Below are 12,184 nucleotides of genomic sequence, written 5' to 3'. Positions count from 1 at the left end.
CCGATAAGCCTCTTATGAAGTCCTGTCAGAGATCTGGTTTTGGTTACAGACAAGCCGCTTATATATATAGAAGATAGAAAATAAAAGATGCGAAAAGTTTAAAAAATGGCGAATATTTATTTTTGTTACTTTTGTTTTGATATTGATTTACAGTCATAGAAAATCAATGGCACTGTGGCATTAGGCAGTAAAGTGTAATGATCCATACACAAAGCATTTGGTTTTTTCATGGATTTTCTGTCAAATTTTCGAAATAGCTCCAAACTTGACTACCTTATTGCTAACAATACTAATGTCAAGCTATGAAAATAAATACTAATGTTAACAAATGTGTTGCTCTGAAAACGAAGGAGTAAGCATTCGAAACATCAGCTGAAAACGACAAATAAAGTTTTCGTAAGAAACCGAAGACCGAAAAGCTTTAAATGTTTTAACTATAATAAGTTAAGTGGTTTATTGTTGTCATCTCGCTGTTGATACTTTTTATTTCATTACTTTCTTCTACCATTTCCTTTGTCTATTGTGAGGACTCGAAAAAACAAAAAAACATTCGAGTATCTCACTTCATCAAAATTCAACCCAATAACAGATGACTAAATCTATATCAAGGGACATTATAGTAACAAAATCCCAAACAAACTGAATGATACAATTATGGTTAAACCTTTTGTTTGTAGCAAATTTATATTTCATGTAATATTAACCGGAATTAGCGTGGTAAATGACCAAATGGTTTAAACCACATTAAAAGGATCCCCTCAGTTTAATTTGTGAAATGTAACAAAAGTATGTAATGCGATTGATTGATTTGTGAAATGTAATGTATGTTACGATGATTATTATTGTTTGCGAGTTTTACGTAAACTGTGAATAAATAATAGGAATATTGTATTGCGGATTTTCGGCTTTCCAGTCAGTTTTATATAGAAAACGGCTTTTTTACACTGCCTGACGTTTCGGCATTTGGTTTTGGCCTTTTTAAATTCGAACTTCCTTCCGTTGGCAATCAACGATTAAACAAGAAAACGTAACCGTATTACCTTTGAAAAAGGCCAAAACCAAAGGCCGAAACGTCAGGCAGTATAAACAAGCCGTTTTCTATATAAAACTGACTGGAAAGCCGAAAATCCGCAATACAATATATGTACTTCAGTCGATCTTAACAGCATTAATAGGAATAGTTTATAGCATGAAATACTTTGGCAGTTCTGCGTGACCACAATCAACTTTTAGTTGATTAATGATAGACCTTTTTAACATATTTCAATAGCACATACTATCAGAAAATATTGAAAGCATCCAAGTATATAAAATAATTTGAATGAATGCACGCGTATATTTACAGCTCAATGTGCTTAGACCAATCATGATAATACCTTTTATGATTATTATATTTAATGTACAGCGAATTAGCTATTATGTTATTAATATGAATGAATAAGTTATTACTGTTACATCTAGTGATTTTTTGATAAGATTTTTTTTAAAAGAAACTCATTTTTATATTCGCCAATAAAACGCACAGCTCCGCATGTTTGGTACAAAGCCACTCCACGTCGCGATACATGATGAACAGGTATTTGAGTTTGACAGACAACAGGAAAAGCATGACATGTACAGCGGCACATGATACAGCAAATTTGGACTAAGTATAAAGTGAGCAACAACATTCGGTCGTCAGCACGGGTGGTACAGGTGTGGAGAAGCACATTCAGTGTAGGGGTTCCATAACGTGTGCTGAAGTTCATTGATAAGAAAATATTTACCTCGTAATGTTACTTTCCATGCTAGAGTAAAATAGTATCGCTAGAGTTAAATCGTATATCGATTTTACGTGTATTACTCGTTGTTTAGCTACCTACGGTAGCCCTTCAAAAGAGTTGAAATATTTACGATGAACGCTGCCTATATGGTGTAGCAGATTATTGATTCAGTTACTTCTTACATCGTAAGCATAAACGTTTAAGGGGCAAAGGGGAAATCAATAAAAAAGCAGTTTCTTACGTTTGTAGTGTTGACAGGAAGGAAACGGTTGCCCGATCGGACGGTAAACATTGACCAAAAGCCTCCAGTAGTAAAGGTTCCTCGGCTATTGCATCCTGGTAGTCTTGGAATGAAACCTAAAACAACAATCAACGATAATTAAATAACACAATCACAATTCTAACCCCATCCAACCTTTCCATCCTTATCCATATCCAACTTTCTCAAAGCAATCTCCACCAGATCCTTGACACCTTCATCGGGATCCTCATCCTGTGGTTGTTTAATCAAACAATTCCTAAGCAGGGCAAACATTTCATCCTTGGTGATAAAACCGTCACTGTTCAGATCGTAAACCCGAAAGCAGAACGCCGTCTTCTCGGCTTGCGAGCCCTTCAGAAACGTCGACAGCCCCAGAATCCAACCCTCCAACCGTATCGGTAGACCCTCGAAGCCCTTCTCCCAGGCGCAAAAGATCCGCTCCATCAGCGTTTCCTCCGTTACGATGTCGAACGTACTATGCAGAAGCTCCCGGAAAACGGACCGATCGATGCCGTCCGTCGACGAGCCCGCCTTGGCAATCACACCGGCGTTGTTCGCCGCCAGCGCTTTCGAGTTCAGGGTAGCGTTCGTTACCAGTTTGCGGAAGATTTTGCACAAGGCTTCGACTTCGATCCTGTGCGAAAGAAGGAACAAGAAAAACGGTATTTGTTTATTTTTTAGGCATTGTTTGCTAAGGAATGGAGGCGTTTTTTTTCTATGTGTAAAACACAATCTAGCGTAATTTGTACCTTTTGGTTGAGGTGATAAATTGGTTTAGATCACGCACTAGGACTCACCCTTTTTTTACTATTAAATGTCGTGAAAAAGATAAAAGACAGAGTAACCAGTAACCTAATCTGTGCCCCTTTGAATGCGGAGGATTTACTTTTCAGTCTGACAGCAAAATTGCAATTCACTACGGGGTACGGTACCTGTTGTGCGGTAAACACGAAATATTTATGGGCGAAACATATTCGAAAGGCAAAGTTTGTCTTGGTAAAGCATATTAATGCTTCTGACAGCAGCCTGTCGTGACACAGAGCAATTTCATGTGGTTAATTATCAGAGTTTGGAATAACAACTTTAACTATGTCAGGGAGTCTTTATCAAACGGTAACGGTTTTAACCATGAAAAAAAATCTGACTGTCTTGTGAATTTGTAGAGCACAATGAATGACCTAGAATTTGTTTTTTTGATTGACGAGAAAGTAACAAAAATGTTAAATTAGCGCTAATACAAAAAGTATGTTAGCTAGTTCAATTCAGTTACTTTGATTTGAAAGCTTAGAAAACTGTACTGAAATTTTGTACTGAAAATTTCTCTCCCAACTTTCTACTTCATTAAATTTAGTAACTTTTCAGAAGCAAGTAGCTGTGAAATAAGTGTTTCTCGAGGCGATTTCATCAAATTTCTGCTAAAAAAGTGTATTAAAGTTGATTGTTTTTATCTGCCAATTTGAAACTCTGGTATCGTTCAACAATCCGTTCTTTGGCGTGAAACGACTAGTTCTTTTAGTTTCGTTGCAATTTAATTGTATCTTTTTGGGTGTTGAAATAGTATCTGAAAATTACCCGAATTCCTACATCACGCATTGCATGCTAGATCACCGCGTGCGATCAACACGATATGACATGTATGAAAAACAACAATACTAACAACAGTGTATTTCATAAATTGAGTGTTCGCCTCCACTTTTGCTTGCATTATTCTGCAAAACTCAAGCCACTTAGGTTTATCCACAGGCAGCAGCTGTTGAACCTGTAGCGTGGAAAGAATGCAATTTTATCCGGTGCAGCACACTTCACACCTTCCAGTGTGACGTGAGGCTGTTGCACAACTTGACTTATGCTTGCTTGAAATCAAGCGAGGACTCATTGCGTTCCTCTGACCAGTATACTTAAACTATAAGAGTGACTTTTGCACTGTCAAGGGGTAACTAACATCGGAGTAATCCCTTCGAGACATGTGCTGATTGGGTAGTGCCCTCCACCTCGACGCGCACTCCGTCAAAACCACCCTCGCAAGGTTCTCCGCCAGTTACGAACATTGTCCAATATTCAGGGGTCCATTGGGTACAGGGATTATTTAGGGTGCAAAACCCATCCCAACACATATGAGTCTGATCAAGGGTTTTACCGTGCCCAGAACCGCGTTGCTTTGGATCAAGATGTCAAATGCGGCCCAAGGACGTTTGTTCAATTGGTTACATCGCCGTCATTATCCGCTTCGCACTGTTGGATATCTGACGTTAGCTGGTGCCATTGGAACGCTGTTCAGCTCTCCATATTCGCTGCAGATCGAACAAGATTTGTGTTATCACCCATCCATATATTCCCGTCTCTACACATCTCACTGACTATATTATCTGCATTAAGATATGGTAGCTCGCTTCGCACAGTCTGGAATATTGGATAGACGAAGACTACGTGCTCGTGTTTCCTCCTCATTATCGCACTCAGGACATAGGGGAAACCTTGCTTGTTCGAACAGTGCCAGTGTAATGCAAATAGGGATCATTCCGGTGGTAACACAAGCTACTTCCAACGAGATGGTTCGGTAGGCAGTAACAACTCGTACACACTTAAATTTTTTCACCGAACACCGCTATGTTTTGACGAAATTAGAATTGCTGAACGTTCGGCAAAAATGTCGATGATGCCAAACGTTACTAAAGATCCAAATACATTGAAATCTATCACCGAAATTTTTACCGAACGTTCAGCAGTTCTAATTTCGTCAAAAAATTGTGGTGCTTGATAAAAAAAATTTAAGTGTGTATGGCTATCAGCCGAAAGGTGTGGTTCAACTTTGTCGTATTCCACTCGATTTTCAGCGTTGCACTCCATGCTTCTTCTTCTTCAGCAGCATAGATCCGGGGTGGCTCGTGCTGTTTCAAGCACTCGTCTCCATTCAACTCGGTCTTGGGCCACTCGTCGCCAATTTCCTAGTTGTCTCAGAAGTCGCAAATCGCTTTCGACCTGGTCGAGCCATCGTGCACGTTGGCCCCCCCTGTTCCTGGTGCCGGTGGGGTTGTTGAAGAGGACTATTTTCGTCGCACTGTCGTCCGGCATCCTTACGACGTGTCCGGCCCACCGTAGCCTGCTTACTTTCACTGGATGTACGATGGAAGTCTCCCCAAACAGTGCCTGTAGCTTGTGATTCATACGCCTCCGCCACTCTCCGCTTCCAGTTTGTACTCCGCCAAATATCGTCCGCAGAACTTTCCGCTCGAACACGGCAAGGGCGCGTATGTCCTCCGTGAGCAGCGTCACGGCTTCAAGTCCATTAAGAACTACCGGTCTAAAATGGGTTTTGTACATTGTTAGTTTCGTACGCTTCTTGATCATAGCGTTTTCCGAAGGGCAAAGTAGGCCCGATTTCCCGCTTGGATGCGCCGCTGGATCCCCTTACTAGTGTTGTTGTTCGCGGTCACCAGCGATCCCAAATACACGAACTCCTCTACCACTTCTAATTCGTCGCCGTCAACGGTTACCGTCCGTGGGAGACGCGCGTTTATTTCCTTTGAGCCTCTTCCTCTCATGTATTTGGTCTTCGACGCATTTATTTTTAGCCCAATTCTCCTAGACTCCGCTTTCAGTCTGGTGTAGATTGCCTCCGCCGTCGCAAAGTTCCTGGCTGTGATATCGAAGTCATCTGCAAAGCCTAGAAGTTGGCCACCCTTGGTAAAAATCGTGCCTCTCGTTTCGATGCCCGCTCGTCGGATCACCCCCTCAAGAGCGATGTTGAACAGCATGCAGGATAAACCGTCACCTTGTCTCAACCCTCGCCGCGTCTCGAGTGTCCCAGAGATGCGTACGAAACACATCACTCGATCCAATGTAGCTCTGATCAGTCGCGTCAGTTTGTGCGGAAAACCGTGTTTGTGCATTATCTGCCATAGCTTGTCTCGATCGACTGTATCGTATGCTGCTTTGAAATCAATAAAGATGTGATGCATGAGCACGTTGCGCTCCCGACATGCTGGGCCCGCGTATTTCAGTATCGCGTAAGATACGTGAGCCAAAAGACGCCTCTTAATGCTGCTTGGACCAGCACTATTCGACATAATTCTGGAGATTGCGTTGAAGACCTTGGCCGTCTTGTTGTAGGCATAGTCGATGTGGCTATTGAAATTGAGCCGATCGTCGTCCATCACACCCAAGAATTTCAGCACACGCTTAGAGACTATAGTACGCTCACCAACGTTGAATTTCAACCGTTGCACCGCTCCACAGTTGCTAACTAATAGCACCACTGTTTTGTGGTGGGCAGCCACGTAGCCAGAAGGGGGGGGGGGGGCGGGGGCCCAATTTTAATTTAAACTGTTTTATATGCATATTTTTGCGTTTAGAACTACAATACATTTAATGTATTTATAAGCAGTAAGATATGCATATAATGTATTAGGAGCCAAGATAGGGCTCCTGGCCCCCACCTCTGGCTACGTGGCTGGTGGTGGGCTATTTGCAACTCCACTCCTTTCATCCAGGTTTCGATTATGTCTATTATCTAGGACGGCAGAATGAAATCTCAGCTCGTCTTCCTCATAATCGACGATTTCCACACCTCTAGGCAGTTTCAGTATTATTACTATTTTCAGTGTTATTACTCCGTTATACATAGCATTCCCTAGCGACAGGCCGATGAGTGAGCCTTGTGAAACTCCCGCGGTAACCCTAATCGACTTCTGGCCAATGTTCGTTTCATAAACCTGAAAGCGGTTCTGGAAATAGGTACTGAGGATTACAGATAGACATGGACCCTCATTGTGTGCTATTGAAAACGTTCTTGACGTCAATCGTGATAACAGTGCTGTAACCGTCGGTCTAGTCTCCGCCCAAGATTTAGGAGACTGTCGCGCGTGTAAAATGTATGATAAATATCACGAAATAAAACGTCAAGAAAATAGTTGAAATACTGTATTGCAACCAGCTTTCCCCGGCGACGTACGCAGCCACGCGTCAACGGTTTCCACCCACCCACCACCAGGGGGCGGAAAAATGGAGTCGAGCTAGCATGGATTGACTATAGTAGGGTTCGTGGCGCGAAGAAAGGTCATAGGTCGTTGGACATAAGATAATTGAAGCCATTACCTTGTCTGAAGCCAAACCGTTAAAAGCTAATCACTGTTTCACTGCTAAACAGAAAGATGAAATTAGATCAAAAGGTTCTATAGGAAGACAGAAGTGAAAGACAGAAATACTCGAAGGAGGAAAGGAAAGCCGCGTATAACAAAGCAAATAACAGGTATGGCTATTCAGAGATTCTTCTACCATAGTCCCGACCTTGACCGCCTCGAACTGGATGCTAAAAAAAACTCCTCTCGCTCTTAGGACCCCTGTACTTATTCTGTACTTACCCTGTACTTACCCTGTACTTACCCTGTACTTACCCTGTGCTTACCCTGTATTTACCCCGATTACCTGACGGTATCAACGTGATCCGGAGCTGTACCTGAGTGTATCGAATTTGGTCCTCACGTCCGCCGCTGCCACCACGATCGTCAACCCCGAAGCTGAGAGAGCGTCCCCGCCATCGACGCCATCGCAGTAACGTCGCGTCGTCGCCATCGCGCTTGACAGAAGCCCTGAGTGAGCCCGCAGTCGGAACGCCGGAGGTTAGCCGTCGAACCCCGTTCCAACATCGCCGACCTGACCGCTAGTGGATCCCGGTCAGCCTCGAAACCGGAAGTGAAACCCCGAAGCCAAAAGGTAGGAGTTATCGAAGTGAGAAGTCGTGAATAAACGGGAATAGTAGAGCAGAAGGTTTTCAAGTGTTTTCTTGACAGTAAGTCGCGAACGTTTGCCGTCCCTGAGGCTTGATTTGGGGGGGTCTCGCAGATGCTGGGCAGTTACGACCCCGTCAGTTACAGTGCAGTGTCCATTTCCTCTTATCTTCCGCTTAATTATCTTCTCAGCTCTTTCGATCACTGTACGTACGGCGTTTACCGCACACATTCCTTTCCTGAACAAATTGCCTCACTGACACTTCACTTTCTGTGTATTTTGTAAGCCGGTTGAGAATAATCCTCTCTAGGAGTTTATCAAGTGTGTCCAGCAGATAGATGGATCTGTAAGTTGCTGGTTCTCCCAGGCTCTTTCCTGGTTTCGGTAAGAGTACTAACTTCTGTATCTTCCATGGCCATGGAAAGTAGCCTTCCTCAATAAATGTTTGTAGCACCGTTCTAAACATGTCTGGAATTGCCTGTAATGCCGCTTTCAGCGCTACATTGGGGATTCCATCTAGCTCAAGCTGTTTCTGAGCTTTCATACTTCTCGCGGCAGCTACGTATTCCTCGTTGGAGACTTGTCTATCATCGGTGTCAACTCCTTCAACTTCACCTATTGGACAAGGTGGCCAGATCGTCATGTTATGCTCCGGAAAAAGCCCTTCAATGTCCCAAGGTTTCTAGTAATGATGTCGAGGTCTTCTGCGAAGACTAGGAGTTGTCTACTCTTGCTGAAGATCGTTCCTCTCGTTTCGATGCCCGCTCACATCTTCAATGGCGATATGGAATAACATACAACAGTCCTTCTCCTCGCCGAAATTCTCTGTGCGATTCGAATAGACTCGAGAGCGCCCCCGAAACGCGCAGGAAGCACCTCACTCGCTCCAAAGTAGTTTCGATTAGCTGCGTCAGTTTGTCCGGAAAGCCGTACTCGTACATTATCTGCCATAGCTGTTCGCGTTCAATTGTATCGTATGCTACTCTGAAATCCACGAAAATATGATACGTAGGCACGTGGTAACCCCGATATTTCTGGAGGGTTTGTCAGAGAGTAAAAATTTGATCCGTAATAGCACGGGCCCCCGTAAAGTTCGCTTGATACTGCCCTACGAATTCTCTTGCTATTGGGGATAGACTACGTAATAAAATTTAGGAGAGCACCTTGTACGCGGCGTTGACCGGCGTAATGCCATGGTAGTCACAGCAATTGAGCCGATCGCCCTTATTGTAGCTGGGACAAACCACACCTTCCATCTACTCTTCCGGTAGTTTCTCCTCCCACATCAATAAAATTATCTAGTGAAGTGCCGTTGCTAGCGGTTCTTCGCCTTTTTTGTAGACTTCTGTCGGGAGTTGATCGTTTCCGGCGGCTTAATTATTCTTCAGCTGACAAATTTCGTGATCGGAAGTCGGTACGCTGTTATCGTTTGTAGGCACTCCTAGGTTAACTTCCTGCGTCTCCTTCTGTTATAGTGCCGTTGAGATGGCCATCGAAGAACTGGTTCCACATGTCGACCACCTCGTGCTCGTTTATTTCCATCCTCGTTCCTGTACATATCAGGTTTCGGTGAGGATCCTTTACGAGGTTACGCGCCTTATTATGTGCAGTTCGCAGTACTTATCCGTTTACCAGCATGGATTTTTCCCTAGAAGATCAGTTGCCACTAATCCAACGCAGTTTGTTTGTCGTTTTGCTTAAACATCATGGAGGAAAATGCGCAAGTAGATGTTATATATACACGCTTAAAAGCTGCCTTCGATCGGGTTGATCTCGCGAGATTGTTGGAACGGATGCAAAAACTTGGAATTTCTGTCGCTTTCATCAGATGGATGAGGGTTTACCTCACTGACCGTAGTTTATGCGTCAAAATCGGTCCGGTAGAATCGGAACTATTTTGTAATCTATAAGGGTTGCCACAAGGAAGCAACTTGGACCCTTTGCCGGCGAGTTCCGCGATCCGTTTTGTCTTCATTCGCTATACTGCGCATTGGTACGATCATTATTCGAGCTCAATAGACTGGTGCCCGTTTCAAGCTAGCTGGATTGCGAGAATTGAAGCAGTACAAAAAAGTTCGTCCGTTATGCTTACCCGATCTCCGCTAGTGATGCTCGTATTCCGGCTGGTACCAAGAGGAGGCACGGATAGGAGTTACTAGATAAGAGGGTAAAGATCACTATAGAGTCTGTAATACGCATTATCCAGCCATTTAGCAACCCTTTTATTGTTGAGACAACGTCAAACGTTGTCAGCAATATAAACAATATTGAGGCATTCTTCTTCGATGCGTGATTGTTCAGCAGATTTCTTGTTTCGCAAACTCTAAATTACCAATTCGTTTAAACTGGGCGTTGTTTCATTTCTCACTCCACAGCTGACTGACTACGGTGGTAATCTTAACCTCTTAATGCCAGGTTATTTTAATGCAAACTGATCCACCATGATAAGTTATAAAAAATCATCGTTAGTTTTCTTGGAATAAGCTTCAACCCACCTTTTTTTGCTGTCAATAAAAAATTATTTCTGATGCTTGCATGAAGAATTATGACTCCGACAAAATAACACTGGTAGAAAAGGGTTGCAAATCAACTGAAAAATACACCCATTTGAGCGTTTGACAGCGCGGCTGTTCGTACAAATCGGAAACAGAACGCGCGCCCGTGTTTCTTGGAAAAACAACGGCGAAGCTTTCATTCGCCACCTTCAGCCGCACCGCGACTCCAAAGAACAGGTGAAACGCATTGAAAGTTTGATTTCCTGTCAGCGGTAAATTTGGGTGCTTACGCTTCCGTTTCTTGTTGGGTGGTCGATTTTACCTTCGATTTTGCAGGACAAACTGCTGAGCTGTAGTAAAACAAAAACAACAACAGTCTTGGCAGGTGGAAAATTCTTTCGCGTAATCCTTTCCCATCCCCCACATGGAAGATATTACGACGGCCGTCAACCGAGCGCACAGCTGTTGGTTCTAGAGGGTTGCTTGTTTCTTTACTGAACGGGGTAACGATTGAAATGTACAACCCCGTGAACATTTCCATAATATTGATTTGGTTACCAGTCGAGCCGGTGATTCGATTTGGCCTAGACCGACCGAACGAGGGCCGCTTATTTTTAAGGCAATAACAAATCAAATTAAAATGAAGAAATGCATGTCGCGTGAGGAATCACTGCCGAAAACTGATGTATGACAATGTAGAACATTTATTTCTCCCCCACTCACTCGAGCCAAGAACTGAAATGCCGCCGATTCTGAAAGTAACTGCTGTTTGAATTGCTGTTCTGTCAGCAGTTATTTATTTCTTTCGGTTCAAGGGGGATACTTTGGGTAATTCACGGAATCCAAACAGGAGCCAGGATTTTTTTTCAAGAATTTGTTCGTGGAGGTTTGTCAAAATAATTCAAGAATATATAATTTTCAGAAAAATTTTGGACCCAATCATTTACTAAATGTCGCCCCATGTGACGGTAACTATCACTTTTATTTGACTAGTCATGAATGAAGATTTGCGTGTGAATCTGATGATGGTGATGATGATTTAAGAACACAAATCAATCAATTTTTGATTCACTATAAATTCAACAATGATAGAATAGTAACGAGTTTAAACTTTCCTTACGGATCTTCATTACGAACTTGGAATTCCACCATTCTTGCAACATTCAAACAAAGCTTAGTTAAAAATCTTTTAAACGAACAAATAATTATTAAATGGCAAGTAATAAGACAACCGTTCAATGATTCACAAAACCATGAAACACCAATTTTTCATAATTTTCATAACTCACTTGGAAAAATGTGTCTTCCGCTTGTACATCTCCAGCATCTTTGGGTTCAGCTTCCCGTTCAGCTCGTCCATTTTGGCCAGTATACGCCGATTGCGTCGCGATTCACGTTCACCCGGTTTCAGCTGCTGCTTGTCCGCTTTGGAACCGCGCGCCGATCGGTCGCCGGCTCGATCCGGTGATTCTCCGGGCACGGTTCGTTTGCCACTGGCCAAAAATATCGAAACCGTTTTTATTATCACCGAGCTTCGGTTGTTTAGGGCTGCCGCGAGGTCGCCGCGGCGACCAGCGTTACCGCCTCCGCCTCCTCCTCCGCCACCGCCTCCACCTCCTCCTCCTCCACCTCCACCGCCGCCCATGGCATCAACGGCAAAGGAAAGTCTCGCAGCGGCAGATTGTTGCGTTTGGCTGCTGGTTCCAGCAGCGTTCGGTCGGCTCATGGTTTTGGCTACCAAGGATGGAAACATACGCCAAATAGTGCTATGGAAACCCGACGGCCCGAGCTAACCCCGCGGCTTTGTCTATTTAATGGATAAGCTTTCTGGGTTAGTCTAACACCAGACGTGGAACCTGTATAATCAGGAGGGAAATGGAATATAGAAGCTGCAGTTAGTATATTTTTGCGCATTTTCGTAAAATGTGAGCTATAAA

At 43.4% G+C, this 12,184-nt stretch overlaps 1 protein-coding gene across 1 annotated transcript; it reads right to left on the bottom strand.

Annotated features, from left to right (window-relative positions):
* Positions 1-2,000: 2,000 nt before the first annotated feature.
* On the bottom strand, positions 2,001-11,973 carry LOC128746299 (calaxin). The gene is made up of 3 exons (XM_053843347.1): positions 11,537-11,973; positions 2,179-2,659; positions 2,001-2,120 (listed from the first exon to the last, which is right to left on the bottom strand). The coding sequence occupies exons 1-3, from the start codon at positions 11,971-11,973 to the stop codon at positions 2,001-2,003; spliced, it is 1,038 nt and encodes a 345-aa protein (XP_053699322.1).
* Positions 11,974-12,184: the final 211 nt, after the last annotated feature.

This window comes from Sabethes cyaneus, chromosome 1 (genome assembly GCF_943734655.1).
Source record: "Sabethes cyaneus chromosome 1, idSabCyanKW18_F2, whole genome shotgun sequence".
NCBI classification, from domain to species: domain Eukaryota; kingdom Metazoa; phylum Arthropoda; class Insecta; order Diptera; family Culicidae; genus Sabethes; species Sabethes cyaneus.
The sequence above is the reverse complement of the archived record's forward strand: the minus strand, read 5'-3'. Positions and strand labels throughout refer to the sequence as shown.